A 20,086-nucleotide genomic window follows, 5' to 3' on the forward strand; every position below is an offset into this window, starting at 1 on the left:
TTTCTTTCTTTCTCTTCCTCCCTCTTTTCCTTTCTCTTTTCTTTCTTTCTCTTTCTTTCTTTCCTTTCTTCCTTCCTTCCTTTCTTTCTTTCTTTCTTTCTTTCTTTCTTTCTTTCTTTCTTTCTTTCTTTCTTTCTTTCTTTCTTTCTTTCTTTCTTTCTTTTCTTTCTTTCCTTCCTTCCTTCCTTTCCTTCCTTCCTTCCTTCCTTCCTCCCTCCCTCCCTTTTCTTTCTTTTCTTTTGAAGTATAATTGATGTGCAATATTATGAGTTTCAGGTGTACAACATACTGATTCAAAATTTTATAGATAATACTCCATTTTAAATTTCCTCTCAGTGTGCTTTCTCCCCTCCTCCCAACAGCAGCACCTTTGCCCCAGAGGGGAGCCGCGCTTCTGGACTGGGTGCTGGTGTAGGCCGGTGTGTGCGCTGGGGCAGTTCCCGCACACCAGTCAGAGCCCCAGACCATCCCCCTTTCTGCCTCTGTGAACACCAGCAACAGCTGCCCCTGCCCCGTGCCGACGCAAGGCCGGGTCAGAGCCAGCTCTGTCCCCCACAGGTGCACACTTAGTTTGGCCACGGCAGCCTTTGACCTAGTGGGAGGCCGGAGCTAGAGGTGCCAGAGCGGGTGCTCGGCGTGGGCCAGGGCACCGCTGGAGCAGTGGCGGGAACCAGCCAGAGTCTCAGCAGTTTTAGTCTGCTTCCTCTGCCTCGTTCACGAGTGGATGCCAGGTTTCTTACAGTCCTGTTAGTCTCACTGGTTTTCAGACCAACCAGGGGGACGCATCTTCCCGGTGTTGGACCCTGGGGACGGGATGCGATGGTGCGAACCGCTCACTCCCCAGGGAGGATCTCTGAGCCCGTGTAACTCCTTTTACTTCTGTGTCCCCTCCTAGGGGTGCTGGTCCTGACCTGATCACTTCCCGCCTGACTCTGTGTGGATCTTTAGAGCTTTGGTTGTATAAGAGGCTTCCTGCCAGCCTTCAGTGTGATTTTAGTGGGAATTGTCTGGCATGTAGATGTATTTTTGATGTGTTTGTGGGGCAAGGGGAACTTGGTATCCCCTGCTCCACCATCTCCATCTCCTCTGGTCTGAGCTTCTGATCTTAACAAAGCATGGTGGTGGTTCGTCAGGAGTTCTTGTTCACTCCAAGGCAGGGGAGTGTGTATAGTTCACTACTCAGAAACACCTTAATTTTATCATTTCATTTCAAAATTATGTGGAACTGACCAGTGCTAGAGTGACCAGGGCCGTGTTTTTATGGAGCTCACCTGGCGCGTGGGGGCTGGAAAAACAGGCAGCAGATGGGTGACGGGCTATGCCTGATGGCTCAGTGCTACAGAAAAGCCAGGAGGAAGGGATGGGTGCGCTAGTTCGGCTGAAGGGAGCACTGCTGGAGCACAGCCTGGGGTGAGAAGCAGGGCGGCGGGAGGACCTGTGCAAGGTGTCTCAGGCGGGGGCCAGCACGCGGGAAGCCGGTGCATCGGAGGAAAAGACAGAGGAACGATGTGTAGGTCTAGTTCATAGCAGACGTCTTTTTGGCCAGTGAAGTGCCCGGTAAACAGGACCAGAGTAGGCTGATACAGAGGCATTTTTCCTGTTTCTTCTAGATACAGTTCCCTGTAAAGACCAGCTGTCCTCAAAGGAAAAAGCCAGCTTCCCTGCTGGTCCACAGCTTCTGAGCCAAGCGGGCCCCAGGGACCCTTCTGGCAGTGCACCAGCCCCTGTGGTGCCATCCTCCCCTCCCGTGACTGCCGTGCTCCAAGACACGGCCCCACCAGCGGCCAGTCTGAAGCCAGAGCCAGCGACAGGGGCAGCCATGCCGGCGGGGGGCCCGGGGACCCCTCAGGGGCTGGCCACTGAGCATAAGGCCCCGTGGCCACCAGTGGAGACTCATGACGCCCAGCTTCCTGCACAGCCCCTGGGTGTGGGCCCAGGGCCTCGCGCCCCATCTCTGGAGGTCCCCCTCCACCCCATGGGTCTGGGGGAGCCGGTGTCAGCCAGAGAGGCCAGCACCCGGGGGGAGCCCCTGTCAGCTTCGGCCGCCGTGTCTGGTGCCCCTGGCGGGGCCCCTCAGCCCACCCTGGGCCAGCCCCCTCCCCCACTCCCCACTGTGGTGGGGGCCATCAGCCTGGCCGCCCCCCAGCTCCCCAGCCCCCCTCTGGCGCCCTCGGCCTTGGAGTCAGATGGGGAAGGGCCGCCCCCCAGGGTGGGCTTCGTGGACAGCACCATCAAGAGCCTGGATGAGAAGCTGCGAACCCTGCTCTACCAGGAGCACGTGCCCACCTCCTCAGCCTCGGCCGGGACCCCCATGGAGCCCAGTGACCGAGACTTCACCCTGGAGCCCCCAAGAGGGGACTGGCCCCTCTCAGAGGCCTCTAGGGGGGACCTGGCCCTGCTGCCGCAGCCTGCAGTGAGTACCACCTCGCCCGGAGGCACTCTTCCTGCGTGGGGGCCTGGACAGGGCTTGGAGCTGACTCCAGCCCAGGCCAGGGGGTACCCTGGCCATGTAGAGCCCCCGTGCCCCAGCCCAGGCCATCCTGTCCTGGAGAGCCATGCCATGCCTGACCCACACCAACGTGTGATGCTCAGACGGGCCCGGGGCGGGGGGAGCACAGCCCTTGGACTGGAGGAGAGCATTTGCAGTTTAGCTGCAGAAATGTCAGCAAGTGACGCTCACAGCTCGTTCCTTTCTGTTTCTTTCTTCAGTTGGAAAAGTCAGAAACAGCCCTGACAGTGGAGCAGGCCACATCCTTGCCAGTGACAGGTAATGAGCCCCAGATGCTACCAGCCTTCCTTGCTCTGGAACATTCTGCCTCTTCACCCTTCATCCCCGCAGCATCTTGGGTGGGACCGAGACGTGGCAGGAGCCTGTCATGATGCCTCAGTTAAAACCCACTGAGTTCTGGCACAAACCATGTGTTCACGCTCCAAGGAGAGAAGGTCCTCTGTGGAAATGGGTAAAAGGACTGGGTGTTGTCAGGACCCGTCTGGCCCCCACGTGCTCTCAGTATTTTCCAGTGTGCATCCCTGTCTCCCATTTCTTTAGAAGAAGGTGCCTATGGTTATTTTGGACAGAGTGCAGGGCTGGGGCTGGGGAGTTCCAGTATGGAAGCTGCCAGGCTGGAGCCACTCATGATGTTCTGAAATAGTGTTTCCTCCATGGCTCCTGTGTTCAGGCCAAGGGAGTTTGTCTGACCTTCTAAGCTGTGCGTTCCTTCTCAGCAGAAGCTGTAGCAGGTGATGTTTACCTGGGGAAGATGAGGGTCAGGGGTGAAGCGGGAATGTACCGGGGAAGGGAGGAGCTGAGAGGTCGTACCTGAGTGCCCGCTCCGTCTCCTTCTGACTTCTGTGTGTGAGTGTGAGGTGTGTACCGTGGGCTTCCTTCTACAGCATCAGCCACTTCGAGTGCTGGAGCCTTCGGGAGTACAAAAATCATGGGGGAGCTCTGAGGAGACAGCTTCTAGTTTGGACAAGGTGAACCTTTCTGGCAGTCAGAGCTGTCCAGAAACAGAGGGCAGTTGGTAATGAGCCCCCTGTCCCTGGAGGTATGCAAAGCGAGGTTGGACGATCCCCACCACAGGCGTGTGAGGAGTGTCACCACTGCCTACGGGTTGGGGTTGCATGACAGACGGGTCTACATTTCATCAGGAGCCTGTGCAGTGGGCAGCCCCCCAGCCTGGCTGGAGGCTCGGTCAGCCCCTGTCAACCCCCACGTGTCAGTCCAGCTCAGGCTGACACACAGCCCTGGCTTTCTTTTGCTGTGTGCAGGTCCCAGCTTGGGCCAGGTTCCCACACATCAGCCCCTTCTGCTCTTGCTGTTTGCTCCTCACAGCAACCGAGGAAGGCTGGTCAGAAATATGCTGATTCCCCACTCTATAGATGGGAACCTGAGACAGGTTTGGACAACACGGGCCTTTCCTGGACATCGGAGCAGCAGGGTTAGAAATCATCCTTATTGAGCTAATCCTTCTAGGACCTTATAAGGCCCTTTTCTTACTGGAACATGTCGTGGAAAGAGAGGGTGATGCCCTCAGGTGATAGAGATGTCAGATGAGACAGGGTGACATCAGCAGGTGTAGAGAAATGACAGGTGAGACAGGTGACGGCCGTCAGGTGTGTGGAGGGCCCGGCTGCGCCCGAGGGTCTGGAGCACGGGTGTTCAGGGAGCTGAGTGGTTTGGGCTGACGCCTGCTCCCTTTCCTGGGAGTCAGGGCATCTCCTGTGAAGTGATGCGGCTAGGATGTCAGGAGGGTCTTCAGTTATCCTAGCTGCACACACAGCTTCTCCCTGCCGGCTCCCTTTCCCTTCTGGCTTGGCTGCACCAGCCCAAGTAATGATTTTGGTGTTCCTGCAGCAGAGTCATCTTTGAGCAACATGCTGGTCTGTGAGGGAGGACAGGTGGCCTCAGGCTCACCCGCAGTGCCCAGCGCCCTCCAGGTAAGGAGTTTTCTCCAGTGAGACGCCCGGTGGGTTGTTGGATTTGCTCTCTGCTGGGGTTCGCTTGGAATCTTGTCCTCTGCACTGTTTCCCAAGGATACCCCTGCTTCTGCCATCCCTGCACGTCTGGAGCCCGCAGACCGGACCGGCACAGTCCCTGGGGAGACCTTGGCTGAGTCCACCCAGAGCTGCCCAGGGACGTTGACAGAGGGTGGCCAGGCCAGCCACCCCCAGACACATGGCGCTCTGGTCTCGGGGTCCCCCCGGAAGTGGCCAGGGCAGCAGGACGGCAGCTCACCAGCCAAAACTGTGGGCCGGTTCTCAGTGGTCAGCACCCAGGATGAGTGGACTCTGGCCTCCCCCAGTACCCTGCGGTACTCCGCTCCGCCCGACGTGTACCTGGACCAGGCCCCTCGCAGCCCAGACGTGAAGCTGGCTGTGCGGCGGGCACAGACGGCCTCCTCCATCGAGGTCGGCATGGGCGAGCCCGTGTCCAGCGACTCTGGGGACGAGTGCCCGCGTGGGAGGTCCCCGGCGCAGAAGCGTGCCTCCCTCCCTGGCAGTGGCGGTGGTGTGGCTAGTGACTTTGTGAAGAAGGCCACCGCCTTCCTGCACAGGTCCTCTCGGGCTGGCTCCCCAAGCCAGGAGACACCCAGCAGGATGGGCGTGAAGGTCCCCACCATCAGCGTGACCTCCTTCCACTCCCAGTCATCCTACATCAGCAGTGACAATGACTCAGAGATCGAGGATGCCGACATCAGGAAGGAGCTGCAGAGTCTGCGAGAGAAGTAGGTCCTACGGGCCAGGGGTCCGGGAAGCATCAGGCAGCAGGAGTCCAGGTCCTGCCAACTGCATTTTGAGCTGCTTGGGCCGGGTGACAGGGCAGAGGTGTCGTCCCCGCTGTCAGGCCTGGTCCCTGGGGGCCACCCCTCCCCTCCTGTGGCCTCAGTGGGCCAGCCCCCTGGGGGAACACTCAACACTCAGACACAGGCCTTGCTCACGCTAGCTCTCTCCCTCTGCAAATATCATCTGCCCCCACTGTGGTCAGGGTCATTGAGATACAGCTACACCCTGAAGTCTCCTTCAAGGCAGGAGGGCCCCGCCGAATACCTAGTAAGGCATGGAGAGGCTCTCGTCCTTGGGAAGGGGTGGCCGTGGGCTGAGAGCTGTTGGAGTGGGCCCAGAAGTGGGGACATGGGCAGGAGGGGCTGGTGCCTCTGTCCCACTGCTAGCTCTGCCCTCACCCCATGCCCTGCACCTGCTGCCCCCGCCCCCTACCCGCCCCAGCCCCAGCCTTGGCCCCGTGCTCCCTGCGGAAGGCCGGCGGGGACCACTCGGCCCTTTCCTGGCTTTAGAAACTGCCCTGGCCGACAGCTAGTGATTCCAGCTGAGTCTTAACGGCAGTTTCCCACCCGTGTGACCTGTCAGCTCAGCTCTGTGCCCGGGGGTGGTGTTACTTATGGGGTCAGCCCGAGCTGGAAGGTCCACTGGCCCGGGCTGGAGCCCCAGGCCCCTGGCTGTTGGCATGCTCTCCATAGGCTTGCTCTGTAAGGCTTCCTCTCACCTGAGGCCCCTTGGGCTGTTCCCTCCCACGGAGGAAGTGACAGTTATTTGCCTGAAAGCTGAGGCAGCCTTCCAGTTCTGGCCACTGATTATTCGTCTCTTCACTTGTGTTTATGGGTAGGGTTCGTATTGGGAGCAGAAATGTGTGAAGCTGTTCACACCGCACCCCTCCACCCGCCACCATGAAAACCAGTGTTAGGCGCCTGGATATCAGAAAACTTGAATCTCCTTAGGCTGGACTTCATGCAGTTCTGTGTTGTTGGGGGTGTTGGTGCTGAAGGCCCCTGGCAATACCCCCACTTGGTTTAGATGTAAACAGAAAGTGATGTTTAAATGCCCGTGTCCCCTGTGCAGGGCCCATCTGCCCAGGCTAATGCGTGGGGCTCACCGCCCCGCCCCTCCCGCCTCTCCGGCCAGCAGCGGCGTCTCCTGGAGGGGCCTCGTGTGCTGGGAGTGACCGGGATGCCCACCTGGCGTCCCTCTTCTCCCCTCCCGCAGGCACCTGAAGGAGATCTCCGAGCTACAGAGTCAGCAGAAGCAGGAGATTGAGGCCCTGTACCGCCGCCTGGGCAAGCCGCTGCCCCCCAACCTGGGCCTCTTCCACACAGCACCCCCTGTCGGCCGCCGGAGGAAGACCAGCAAGAGCAAGCTGAAGGCGGGGAAGCTGTTGAACCCCCTGGTGCAGCAGCTCAAGGTCGTGGCCTCCAGCACAGGTTGGCCCGGGGCCCTCCCGCTGCCCTCGGGCATGGGGGTGGGGCAGGCGGGAGGCAGGCACTGAGAACCGGAGGAGCCCTTCTCAGATCTCCTTCACTGGAGCAGGGAAGCCTTTTCAGGCCTGCGAGAGCTGGAGCCTGGGCCCCTCTTGCCGGGAGGGAAGGACTGGGTAGGCCGACTTGCCGCCTGTGGGTTGCAGCGTGCTCCTCCTTGTATGGTGCTGCCTGGGACGGAGCCTGCTTCCTCTGACCCTGTTTCTCGGGCATCTGTCACCCCCTGATAGCGGGGGTTGAGCATCTGCCTTTGGAAGGAGGAGGATGGTGAGGACCCCCAGCCCTTAACCACAATGCCTGGGCACTGAGAGTACACACTGACCGCGAGCCCCCACACTCTGGGGTCAGGCCCAGTGAGCCGGGTGCACCTGGTGGGAAGCCAGCAGTGAGCTGACCTTAACCCCTTCCTCTCCATGTTGCAGATAACCTGCAGGGTACCCATCCATGAATTGCAAGAATTACACAAATTACATGAATTCCAAGAATTACACAAATTACATGAATTCCATGCCAATTCCTAAAGCTAACATGAGGCTAATCAGAGTTATGAAGTCCACAGGTCCCCTCTGAGCCCAGGTGTGCATTTCCAGGTGTGCTGTGGTCCTTTCCATGCATTTGCACAGCTCGAGCTGGCACAGTGTTAACTGGTGGAGACAGCAGTCATTTTCTTTGACCTTCCTGACACCCCCCCACCCCCACCCCCCCACGGGTGACCCAGCCACACACTCATTGCCTGCAGGGACTCAGCTTCCCCAAGGTCACCTAGCAAAGTGCAGGGAGGATAGATGTGGCCTGACTGGCTGGTGTGTCCTGTGGTGCCTCATCGTGCCTGTCACCCCCTTCTCCCCCTCCACCCAGGTCACTTGTCAGAGTGCAGCAGAGCCCCTCCTGCTAAGGACCCTGCCCAAGCTGGGGCGGGGCCCACAGCAGCTTCAGACCCATGTGGGAAGGCAGTTCAGACCCAGCAGCCTTGCTCCATGCGGGCCTCCCTGTCTGCAGACATCTGCTCCGGCTTGGCCAGTGACGGAGGCGGAGCGCACGGCCCAGGTGATTCCCAGCTCGCCCGTCTCCGAGCATGTGCTAGCCTCGTAGGGCCCGTGTGGCATAGAGGGGACGTGAGCTGCGGCCAGGGCTGCCGACAGCTTCTCACAGACAAAAGTCATAGACGTAGCTTTTGAATGAAAAGAGTGGATGGCCTGCCCATCATGGAGTCTTGCTGTGAGCGGCTCAGAGGGAGGTGCGCTTTGCTAGAGCCGGCCTGGGGAAGGCGCCGGGACCACCGAGAGGTCGGATGCGGCATCCGCTGTGTGCTCTGCGCTGGTTCCCAGGCACGGGCCCGCCCCACCCCACCCCATTCCCCACTAAATGCGGGTCCTTCCGTCAGGAGGGCCGGCTGGGGGGACGAGGGCACAGCTCTCGAGCTGGGAGATGGGCCTTGAGGAGGAAATGCTCGTCACCGCTGCCGTGGACGCAGCAGCTTCGCGACGAGGTGCTCCAGCCCCTGCCATCTCTGTTCAGAGAAGTCGTGGTGACCGCGGCTGGCGCCCCACCCCCACCCCCCGCCCCGCCCCGCACGCTCTCCCGGGGTCCGCTTCTCTTCCGCTCCAGCGTTGCCTCCTTTCCATTGCGTGGTCAGTGGCTGCGGGCCTCCGGGCTGGGCTAGGTGCAGCCGCGGACGCTAAGTGAAGAGGCGGATGTGGCTGGTGGTGTGTAGGCGGAATCCCAGAGACTGTACTTGATGCCTGTCTCTTTGTTTTCTTCCCTCTATATTCATTTGCAGGCTGGACGGTTTACCACCCAACGTCTGAGAGAGTGACCTATAAGTCTAGTAGCAAACCTCGCGCTCGATTCCTCAGTGGACCCGTGTCTGTGTCCATCTGTCTGTATTTGTTCTTTTGTATTTTATCACCTCCTGGCCCTTGGTTTCTCCCCTGCCCCTCCCTGTCTTCATTACCTTCCATACATTTTGTAGGACGCCTCCCCCTCCCCCATTGAAATCACCTATTTAATATAAACAATGGAACCCCGTCCATGCCCACCCTTATGGCCCCGGAAAGCACCAGTGCATGCTCTTGGCTTGTGCCCGGACACCAGAAGCATGTGCAGCGGCTCACCCACTCCCGGCCTTGGGCGCTCTGCCCCTAGACCTCAGAGTGCTCTGCATTATTTTTCTCGTCACTTGTTTAGTGTTTTTTGGGTTTTTTTGTTTTCTTTTTTTTTTTTTTTTATGTTGGACGTAAGTTTATTTCTGTTGCGATTGTGGCAAATTTACACGTCCGCTGTCCCCAGTTCCAGCGACAACAAAAAGACAACCCCGGCCTTCTCTAGACGCATGGTGTGTTTCACACGTGTCTGGACTCTGAAGACATGCATGTAGCGAGCCGAGACAATTCTAGAAGGTCACTGGAGGGTGTAACTTCTGTACAAGGGCCGTATCACAACATTCAGTACTGTTAACCCACTGCCCGCCCCCTGCATGTGGAAATGCTAAGAGAACGTGCTCCAGCTAGGATGCCCCAGCCACAGCCCCGCCCCGCCTCCACTCCTGGTCTGAACTGAAATCTCTCCAACCCTGAGAGATGTGATTCCCAGCCTCCCGCCAAGGCTCTCTTCCTGGTCCCGGCCCCACCTCGTCTCTCTAGCTGGAGCACTTTACTTGGTGTATTTCCCTCTCATCTCATGGACCTCAGAGATGAAGTCAATTACGCAGTTCCTCCAAGCTCTGCTAAACCAAAACTCAGTCCCAGTCATCCTCAGGTTCCCTGGAACACCCTCCTAGTGCTCAGGGACTCTGTCCAGGAATGGCGCACCTGCTCGGGGCTGTCCAAAATCATCATCATCCCTCAGACCAATTGGCAAATGAATGAAAAGCTGTGAGGCTTTCAGGTTTTTGTTTTTTTAGCAGAAAAATTAAGCTTTTTACCAATTGGATTGGACATGCTGGTTTGGGGCATGTGGCTTTTGCTGGTACAATAAAGATACATTGTGCTTGTTGGGATCCGAGGCTACATCCACTGCAGGCATCCGTCAGAGTTCAGTGTCCATCCCCATCAGAGGAACCTTGGCACCCTCCCCCGGGAGGGACAGGTCGGAGGCGCAGGACCACACAGAAGTGTCCAGGGACTGCCAAGTGCTCCTTGTCCGCTGACAGGTGCCCCTTTTCAGCTTGATGTCATCAGGCTGCTGGTTAGTTGCCGAGTTGGGTGGGGGGTTGGGAGGCCTGCGTGCATCCTGGCTCCTGGCTCACCACACCCATCACTCTCTGGTCCTCTTCTGCCCATGTGTGTCTGGGTCTCCAGGCGTGTCACCATCTGACGAGTGTGTGTATCACTACCAGGAGGGCTGCCGGCTGGGTATGGGAAGCAGATTAGAGCAGCTGGTAGTTTTCCCAGGGCCCTTGGGGTAAAAGTGTGAGTGGTCAGTGCCGTGTACGCCTCTGAGGCCATTGCCAGGCTGCGTTTCTACCCATGTGGTTCTGCTTTTTTTTTTTTTTTAGATTTTCATTTGTTTCACTATTATTCCAAAATGAAAAAAAAAAAATTCTTTTTGAGGCATAGTAGGGACAAAGGCAGTGGCACAGACTGGCCTTGTCTCCTCTGATGCTGTGGATCCAGCGATACTGCTTGTTTGCACATCCTGGCCCGTTTAGTCAAGCCTTGGCTGGGTTCCTAGTCCTTCTGGGCCACAGTGTGGCCCCCACAAGCCCTGAGCTTGCTGGTCGGGAGAGTGTGCTGTGGGTCCCTGCCCTCGGCCCTCTCACAGCCTCTAACTGCGGGTGTGAAGACTCTGCCTGAGCCCCCCCTGCTGCTCTGATGGGATGGGATACCCTGGGGCACCCTCTCCTGTCCTGTGTGCCCTTCTCCAACTCCTCTGGGAATTCTCCCGTCTGCTGGTTCCTGGTGGCCAGGCAGCTCTGAGATCTGAGAGGAGGCTGAGCACATGCCTGGATAGACTGCGGGAAATGCAAAGCTGGCCGCAGCCCCCCGAGAGCTGAGAGGCAGGAAGACTTTGGGCAAAGGCGGCAGAGAGGAGGGCATTTGGGACAGCCTGCAGGAGCTGAGCGGCTGGAAGGGCCCACGTGGTGGGATCTGGGTCGTGTGCGAGGCGCGGAGAGAGCTGGAGCTTGGGTGCTGAGGGCAGTGGCTGTGGGAGTGGGAGGGCAGCTGGCCCAGCCCAGAGCTGAAGCCTAGAGAGCTTTTTAGTTTGCTGCCTTGAGCTGAACAGGAGACAAGACCCTGGGAAAATAAAACCGGTTATTTTTTGAAGTACAGAAAGAAAGTCTCAGCTCCCACGGAGCTCAGAGAAGATGAGAGGGGTCAGAGACGGGTGGGGCACCTGAGGTAGAGCTTCAGGAGGTAGGAGGGTGACTCGGGGTGGGAGAGGCGACCATGCCCAGGGTGGAGAGTACGGGGAGGGTGAAGCCTCGGCACCTCCTCAGGGTGGGCCCCCAGAGAAGGGCAGGCGTGGGAGGGAGGCTCTGGTCCCAGACCCCTCCTCGCAGCTGGTGGAGGGTTGGGGACCATGTTTCGGGAGTCAGTTGGGTTACAGAAGTGGTCGTGTCCTAGTGTCCTTTTGGTCGGAAGCTGTCGCCAGACCCATTGATCCTTCCTGCCTCTGGCACCACCCCCCCGATCTGACCAGAGGCAGGCGCGGGTGCCTTCCAGGCCTTCCTCTGTGCATGTGGAACGGGGCCTGCTTTGTGTCCTTCTCAGGCGTCCACCTGCTGCAGCCCGGTGTCCACACCGCAGCAAGAACCCTGGTGTCTCTGTGCAGCCTCCCAGGCCCTTCCCTCACCCTGGAATGTTCTTGTCCCTCCCTGTGGGGACCCAGCCAGGAGAGGACCCCCAGGGAGGGGACACCGCCCACCTCAAGCCCCACCCTGCCCTGTGACCACCCAGTTTGGGCTGTACTTCGGGCAGCCCCGTGCCACCCAGTTGATGAAGCCAGGGTGAAGTCGCCCCAGGGCAGAGCCGAGACACATCCTGCTTCCCTGTTCACGCTTCATGGACGAGTTTTGGCACTTTTCTCAGCTTGAGAACTTGGTGGCTGGATACAGAGACACCCTGAATGGTGTGTTGGCTCTGTCCGCCCATTTGTTCTCCTGGGCCTGGACATGGCGTCTAATGCTGCTTTGGGGGGTAAGGCCGCCCCGTCAGAGGCGCACCTCTTGTCATGGGGGAGGCAGGGAGGCCCCTGGTTGGTCTGCACGGAGGCTGCTGTCCCCAGTTCCTCGTGAGTGTCGTTAGTATTTGAACACTGATAAAGGGGCAAGTATGGTGATAGCTGCAGGGCCTGGCATTGGATACTCTTGGATTTGAGGCATTTTTCGAGCAGTTCGAGGGCCTGGATGGCAGTGGGTGCCCGGCAGGGCTGGCTGTGCACACCAGGAGCAGCGTGTGTTTCTGTGCCAGGAGGGGCAAGAGGGGCAGAGGCCTCACTGCACGCAGGCCTGGGGGCTGCCTGAGACCCTGGCCTGGCTTGTGAGGGCAGGCAGCGGGCAGCCCCTGCAGACACGTGCTGCACCAGGACAAGACGTTAGGTCGTCCTGCGTGGTGCCCTTTCACAGTCTGGGAAGAACAGTTTCCCCAGTAGCTGGGAGAGGCCGCCAAGCGCCGCGTCCCCAGGATCTGCTCGTGTGGAATCTTCTCTGAGTAGTTGTAGGGCCTCCAAGCCAGCTCTTACATACCCTTGACAGAGGACAGACGTCCTGCAGGGGAGGACTCCACTCTTTATGGGAAACCAGTGGCGGGGTTGGTTTAAACCGTCGTGCCCCACGGGGGTCTGATGTGGGCTTCCTGTGGGCCCTGTATGGAGAGCGAGGTGAGCAGGGCTGGGTGAGGGCTCGTCCCTCAGACGTCGCCTGCGCTGTGGCTGTTGAGGGCAGGACCCAGACCCGCGCACAGACGTGAGAGAGGAGGCTCCTGTGCGGAGGGACGGGGCTCTGGCGTGAGTCAGGGCTGGTTACCAGCTACATGACGCCTGCTCAGTTGTGGCTCTGCACTCGGTGCAGAGGGACTCAGATCTGGTTGGTTGTTCAGAGGTCCACCCTAAGGACGGAGAGCTGACTTTGCTTGGTCACCTCAGGGCCTATGACCGGGGAGAGTGTGGAAGGCCGGGAGCAGACACATGCTCGTCATCTTGGGCTCTGTCCAGCGAGGATGGAGAGACTGATCCCTGCTCTGAGCACTGTGCCCTGGTGGCCAGTGGCTTCCACCCTGGGTTCCTGGCCTGATCTCAGGCCCAGTCTCCCTCCAGTAGTTCTGAGCTGGCAGCTCCTGTGGCTCGCTGGCATGTGCTTCCCATGAGGGTGACGGGAGGCAGCCCTGAACACAGAGCTCTAGCCACGCTGGGAGTTGCCTGGCAGGCACAGAGCATCATTTTGAAAGAACCTGCTACCGTCAGGCTGCAGGGACCTGGCAGAATTGTCTGGGGGGCTGCCTAGGTCCAGAGGATGCTGCGGCCACAGGAACCTAGCTAGGAAAATCTGCACTCAGCCTGTGCCCTGCAGTCACAGAGAGCCCAGGACCCTCCTCCCTTGGTGCCTGGCGCCCCCAAAGGGCCTTGTGTTCCAAGTTGGGGTCCATCTCAGGACACAGACCAATTAAGGCCCTTCAAAGCGCCCACTGAAAATCAGTTGGTCTGGACTGCCCCTGCCTGGCCCTCTTGGTTTTATTCACACACTAGAGATCCCAACAGAACATCCCCTCCCTTTTTACCAAGTCAGCCTCAGAGAACACACACAGTATGAACTAAGGAAGTGCAACCCAACTTGAGCTAGGTTTCTGAGCCCAGCGTGCAAAGCTCTCCCCCAGGGAGCCTGGGCTGCCCTTTGTCCCCGTCCCCAAACACAAGAGGCAGTGTCTTGCCTTGCATAAAGAGAGTGCTGTGATGGGCACCGTCTAGGGAGTGTAGGGTGTACAGGGTATCGTGTTCCAAATGAAGGGCCGTGAGCGGGAGCACAGACAGGCCCTCTGTGCTAGTGTGGCCTTGCTGAGTGACCTTGGGGATACCTGAGCTGTCCTTACCTGCCCTATCTTTGCCTGCTTGCCTCCCTGGAATGGCACAGGGTAAGCCGGTGTGCAGCCCCTCCCAGCCAGCTCACTCGCCCTCCAGGTGGGCACTGACCGTCAGTGCCAGACACTAAAGCCAGCGTACTGCCTGTCTCAGCACAGGCAGCCTCTGAGGGGTGCAGGGTGCGGCACCGTTAGTGCTGGTCTGTGAGGGAGGCCCGCGCTGCCCTGGTGGGCATGGAGTACCAGACAGCAGCGCTAACAGGGAGCCGGGGTTAGCCCTGCCTCCCGCCTCTCACATAGGACCCCTTGAATTTCCCCCTCCACACTCACCTCTGGCCTGCTCAGGGCAGCCATCCAGGATCCGGAATTGGCCTCAAACCTGCAAGACAATGTATCTTTTTGCACTTGGAAAACCGCCCATGGGCCTCATGCCAGGCAGAGCCGGGCTCCACTCTGTTGAGAGCTCTCCTGGCTGACTTTTAATGGGTTTCCTGCCCCCATCAGTGGGGCTCCCAAAAACCTTGCATTTGAAAACCAAGCGGTGTGCTTTGCTTTTTTTTTTTTTTTTTTTCCTCTTTCTTTCTTCTTCTTCTTTTTTTTTTTTTTTTTTGGAATATGCTTCTAGAGACACACACACTTCTATCTGAAGCTTGGGGCTTGGCCCTGCACCTCCGCCCTTCGGCGAAGCTCATGTGAACCTCCACACTGACTTGGGGGCCGCCCAGTTACCCCAGGAGGCTGGTCCTTTCTCTGAACTGCTGGCCTTTGCTCCTCCTCGCACACTGATGACTTTTGCTTAGAGTGTGGTGGCTTGTCCCCCCTGTGTGCTGTCCTGCCTAACCCTGTGGTCTTGTGTCATTTCTTCTTCCCTTGCAGGGTCTGCCTTGAAGCGTCTCTGTCTAGGCAAAGAACACAGCAGTCGTAATTATCGGGTTTTTTACCCCCTGTCCGCTTCCATCGCATGGGCTTTGCTGTGGCTAGTGCGCATCAGGGTTTCCATGGCTGGACCTGGAGCTCAGGGCCCAGTGGGTGGGTGGGCGTGGGTCAGCCCTGCGCCCACCTGCCGCGGGTGCTGCTTGGCCTCCGCCCGGTGAGACAGCCACCCTTGGGCACCCTTTTGAGTCGCCATGGCTCCTAGAGTTTGTGCATTGTCACCAGTTTACATCGAACAGGCTCTCCTACTCCAGAATACCCACACATGACCAGTCATTAATTGGCTCCTTTTCCAAAAACCATAGGAATGAGTATTTCCTCGAAACGTTAAAGATGAGTGCCCCCCCCCCCCACTCAGAGGAGAGATGCCGGGACGAAATGGGTATCAGTTTACCTGGGCTGCCCACTGCTCTCATCTTGTGCCTCCCCCCTCCCCCCCTTCTTTTATTTTAATGGTTCCGTTTTTCTTTTCTGGCTGAAATGTTCATGTAGAAATAGCTCTTCGTGTGAAACCTCATCACTGATGTTTACCTGTTTGTGTCTGTGCTTTCTCATTGCTAGCCTCTAAAGTAAACTACATTTTGCAGTGGCTTGTTTGAAGAGATGGTCACCACGTCATTTACTTGATGCAGAAAATTTAAAAATTGGCTTATTCAAAATTGCCAACCAGAAATTATGCGTTGGGGAGAGGAAAGGGACACAATTTAAAAAAATAAAATAAAAAGTCCTGATTGGGCCATTAAAAAAGATCTTTCGGTGAAATGGCCAAGTGCACTCACTTTTGTCCAGTGCCACCTAAGCTGCAGCCCCAGGCTTCCCCGGGCAGCTGGGACTCCCAGTTCCTCCTGCTCCGGGCACTGAGCCCACCTCAGAAGGCTCTGGGTGTTTGCACCCCCTTATTACCGTATGCTCTGGTGAGGAGAGCCGCAGTTTCTGTCTTAAATTCCAAATCACCAAGTCATTATCATTTCCAGGAGCGTCAGTAATCCAGCCTGTCACAAGCATTTTCCCTTTGCTGACGGGTAGTGGCAGCTACTAAGCACCCTGCCCAAAGTATTGTTGACTCCTCTCCAGATCCTTGTGTTTAGAGCTGAGAAGCCTGAGGAATTCGCCCCCAGTCTGTGTCCAGCTGCACCGGGAGTTCTGTGCACTCTCACACGGGAGTCTGGTGGTCTCTGGCAGCGTGGGCACAGAGTGGATGCTGAGTGAGGCTGCCAGCAGCTGGAGTCCTGTTCCCTGACCTGGCTGATGACATGGGGTGATGGTCCATGGAAATGCTCCCTCGTGTCTAAAACTGATGCACGGACCCCCCCATCCCCAGTGCAGACCATCTCCTGAAGCAAGGCGTTGCTTGGCCTAAGCGAGACCATTGTCTGAATAACTGCAGCCCATCCGTGGTACTGGCGTGTGGTGTCACCAACCGTGGCCTGTGTGTGCCTCCCCAGGGTCCTCCACCAGCAGCCTGGTCCCGGGCCCTGAGCCGGGCCCCCAGCCTGCCCTGCACATCCAGGCGCAGGTAAACAACAGCAACAACAAAAAAGGCACCTTCACGGATGACCTGCACAAACTGGTGGACGAGTGGACGAGCAAGACGGTGGGGGCCACGCCGCTGAAGCCGTCGCTCAACCAGCTGAAGCAGACGCAGAAGCTGCATGACATGGAGGCCGGGGCAGGCCGGCCCCCGGCCCCTGGCGAGGCTCGGGCTGTAAGTGGGGCACCGTGGGGGTGGGCTGCCCAGGGCCAGAGGGGTGGGGTGGGAGTGAAGCTGCGACCTCCGGTCTCGGCAGAGCGGCAGGCCCCCGCCCAGTGTTGGGCAGCATTTAGGTGGCACTGGCCATGCTGGTGGGTGTGGCCTCATCCTGGTGGGCCCGCCTGCACCTGTCGTCTGTCTGAGCCCAGGCTGGCAGAGGGGGCAGAGTCTGCACGCCACACCCAGGGGCACGCTTCCTACTGGGCTGTAGCTCAGGTGCGTCCAGGCTGTGGAGGACAGAAGTCTTAGGTTTTGTTGTGTGATCCTTTCCTGTATCAGGACTGCTGACTTTAAAACCTTGTCCCTCTTTTTCGATCTTCTGAAGGAGTGTGTGCAAGATTGTGTTATTTCTTCCTGAGATGTTTAGCAAGGTTCACTGGTGAAGCCATTTAGGCCAGAAGGGCTTTTTGTTTTGTTTTGCTTTTTGAGTGTAGGAAGGTTACCCTATGACGTTTTATTTCAAAAAATTTCAAACATACATCCAGAAGCTTGAAAATTCTGCAGTGAGCTGTCAGGTACCCCCTATGATTGACATTTGTGTGTGTGTGTTTCAAATACTCATTTTATTTGGATTCTATATATGAAAAATGTATGTTACTCATAAGTACATTATGTGCAATTTTGCTTGTGTGTATTTTTCCACTTTATTATAAACATTTAAATCTATACAAATGCTTTTCATTTCACCTATAATGCTTAATTTTCCACATAAATCTCTACCTGCCTAATCAAAACCTCTTCAAAGACACTAACATGTCTGAGTTGCTTCCATCTCTGAACATTCTTGCTGTGTTGTAGTTATTTGATAAACATTTAATGAATGAATAAGAGCCTAAAAGAGAAACTTTAAATAAAAATATAAAAAAAACAGATGTCCTAGCTCTGATTGTTATTCAAGAAGCATATATTAAAGTCTGTAACTCATAGGATGATTGTTGCATTCATTCTAGGCTTTCATTTACTTCAAAAGGACTTATGGAATTATATTCCAAAGAGAAGCTGTCTTATATTTATTTTTTTAAAGAGAAGCTGTCCTTTGTTTAAAAAAAAATCTTTCTTTTGGTATATGGAAAATTTGGGCCACATAAAGTCCTTCTCCCAACATGTAATTTCACACTCTTCTTGTATTTGTATCTTGGCTTATTGCCAAATGTTTTATTAATGTTTTTTCTTTTCAAATATGTGCTTTAATGATCAGTCTTTCAACTTGGCCTTCACAGGCTCCATTTACATGATTTTGTTTCTTATTATGCCAAGGCCTTTAAACATTTTTTTACTGAAGTATAATTGATTTACAGTGTTGTGTTAGTTTCAAGTGTATAGCAAAAATGATTCAATTGTATATGTATATTTATATAGTAATCTATAATTATAAGACACTGAATATAGTTCTTTGTGCTGTATAATAGGTCCTGATTGTTTATCCATTTTATATACAGTAATTTGTGTATGCTAATTCCAAACTCCTATTTTATCCCTTCCCCGCCTCCCTTTCCCCTTTGGTAACCATAGTTTGCTTTCTACATCTGGGTGTCTATTTCTGGTTTGTAAATAAATGCATTTGTATCATTTTTTTTTAGATTCCACTTATAAATGACATCATAGGATATTTATCTTTCTCTGTCTGATTTATTTCACTTAATATGTTATCTCTGGGTCCATCCATGTTGCTGCAGATGGATTAATAAATCCATTTTATGCAAATGGATTAAGAAATGTATTATTTCATTCTTTTTATGGCTGAGTAATATTCCATTGCATATATACACACACACACACACACACACACACACACACACACATATATATCTCCCACATCTTCTTTATTCATCTGTTGATGGACATCTAGGTTGCTTCTATGTCTTGGCTGTTGTAAGTAGTGTTGCTATGAACATTGGGGTGCAGGTGTCTTTTTGAATTAGAATTTTTCATCTGGATATCTGCCCAAGAGTGGGATTGCAGGATCATATGGTAACTCTGTTTTTAGTTTTTTAAGCACCCTCCATACTGTTCTCCATAGTGGCTGCACCAATTTACATTCCCACCAACAATGTAGGATGGGTCCCTTTTGTCCACACCCTCTCCAGCATTTATTATTTGTAGACTTTTTGATGATGGCCATTCTTACCAGTGTGAGGTGATACCTCATTGTAGTATTGATTTGCATTTCTCTAATAATTAGCAATATTAAGCATCTTTTCATGTGCCTGTTGGCCATGTGTAAGTCTGCATTGGAGAGATGTCTTTTTAGGTCCTCTGCCCATTTTTTGATTGGGTTTTTTTTGTTTGTTTGTTTGTTTGTTTTATGTTAAGCTGTATGAGCTGTTCATTTGTTTTGGAAATTAATCCCTTGTTGGTCGTGTCATTTGCAAATATTTTCTCCCATTCTGTAGGTTGTCTTTTTTGTTTGTTTATGGTTTCCTTTGCTGTGCAAAAGCTTTTAAGTTTAATTAGGTCCCATTTGTTTATTTTTGCTTTTATTTCCATTTCTCCTAGGAGATGGAACCAAAAAAATACTGCTGTGATTTACGTCAAAGTGTTCTGCCTGTGTTTTCCTCTAGGTGTTTTAGACTATTTGATTTTACATTTAGGTCTTTAGTCCATCTTGAGTTTGCTTTTGTATATGGTGTTAGAGAATGTTCCGATTTATGATTGACTTTTTGCTATATTTATCATGCATCTCTCCATCTCTGGAGGGTAAGGTTTTCATTATGGATTCAATTTATTTTACAGCTTTATTTGGATTTTCTATTTCTTCTCTCTGTTACACTGTACTTTTCTAGCAGTTGGTACATCTCTAAATTTATCTAAGTTTTCAAATTAATTGGTGTAAACCTGTTTATAATAACTTCTCTTCACATTTTGCAGGATTTGCATTGATGTCTTATATTGTATTCCTTAAATGGGTGATTTCTCTTAAATGGGTGTGTTTTCTCCTTCCCTCCCTCTCTCTCTTTCTCTCTCTCCTTATCCAGTTCCCTTAGGGGTTTAAAAATCCTATTAGCCTTTTCAAAGAACTCATCATTTTGTCTTTGATGGTAATTCTTCATTATATGTTTTATTAGTTTCTTCCTTTTATTATTTCTTTCCTTCTGTCTTTGTGTTACTTTTTTTGTTGTTGTTTTAGAAAGTTTCTTCAGATGTGTAGTGCATTGATTTTGAGGCATTAAGGCTATAAAAGTCCCTCTAATGGTACTAGCTACATTCCAAAGGTTTTGATACTTAGCACTTTCTTTTACCTCTTCAAAATATTTTATAATTTACATGGTGATTTGAAGTAATATAGTTATTTCTTCGTGATCTTTCTATTAGTGTTTTTTTTTTTTAGCCTAATTGCACTGTCATAGGAGAATAAACTTTTTTTTTATTGAGGTATAGTGAGTTTACAATGTTGTATCAATTTCTGGTGTACAGCACAATGTCATACATGGATACACATATATTCAATTTCATATTCTTTTTCACCATGAGCTACTGCAAGATCTTGAATATATTTCCCGGTGCTCTACAGTATAAACTTGTTTATCTATTTTATATATAATTGTCAGTATCTGCAAATCTCAAACTCCCAGCCTGTCCCTTCCCACCCACCTCCCCTCGGCAACCACAAGTCTGTATTC

At 54.1% G+C, this 20,086-nt stretch overlaps 1 protein-coding gene across 9 annotated transcripts in view; it reads left to right on the plus strand.

The window, feature by feature from the left end:
* The window catches only part of WNK2 (WNK lysine deficient protein kinase 2), a 116,422-nt gene that overhangs the window by 83,197 nt on the left and 13,139 nt on the right, over positions 1-20,086 (plus strand). For 3 of the 9 annotated variants that reach the window (XM_074363007.1, XM_074363004.1, XM_074363011.1), the window contains 9 exons: positions 1,611-2,413; positions 2,710-2,767; positions 4,358-4,440; positions 4,537-5,228; positions 6,502-6,716; positions 7,629-7,817; positions 8,551-8,649; positions 14,660-14,704; positions 16,162-16,421. In XM_074363007.1, coding sequence (XP_074219108.1) covers positions 1,611-2,413; positions 2,710-2,767; positions 4,358-4,440; positions 4,537-5,228; positions 6,502-6,716; positions 7,629-7,817; positions 8,551-8,649; positions 14,660-14,704; positions 16,162-16,421 — 2,444 coding nt within the window. The remainder of the gene's footprint in view (positions 1-1,610; positions 2,414-2,709; positions 2,768-4,357; positions 4,441-4,536; positions 5,229-6,501; positions 6,717-7,628; positions 7,818-8,550; positions 8,650-14,659; positions 14,705-16,161; positions 16,422-20,086) is intronic. The other 6 variants (XM_074363010.1, XM_074363005.1, XM_074363009.1 and 3 more) reach the window with 4 other exon arrangements.

Source organism: Camelus bactrianus, chromosome 4, assembly GCF_048773025.1.
Source record: "Camelus bactrianus isolate YW-2024 breed Bactrian camel chromosome 4, ASM4877302v1, whole genome shotgun sequence".
Lineage (NCBI taxonomy): Eukaryota > Metazoa > Chordata > Mammalia > Artiodactyla > Camelidae > Camelus > Camelus bactrianus.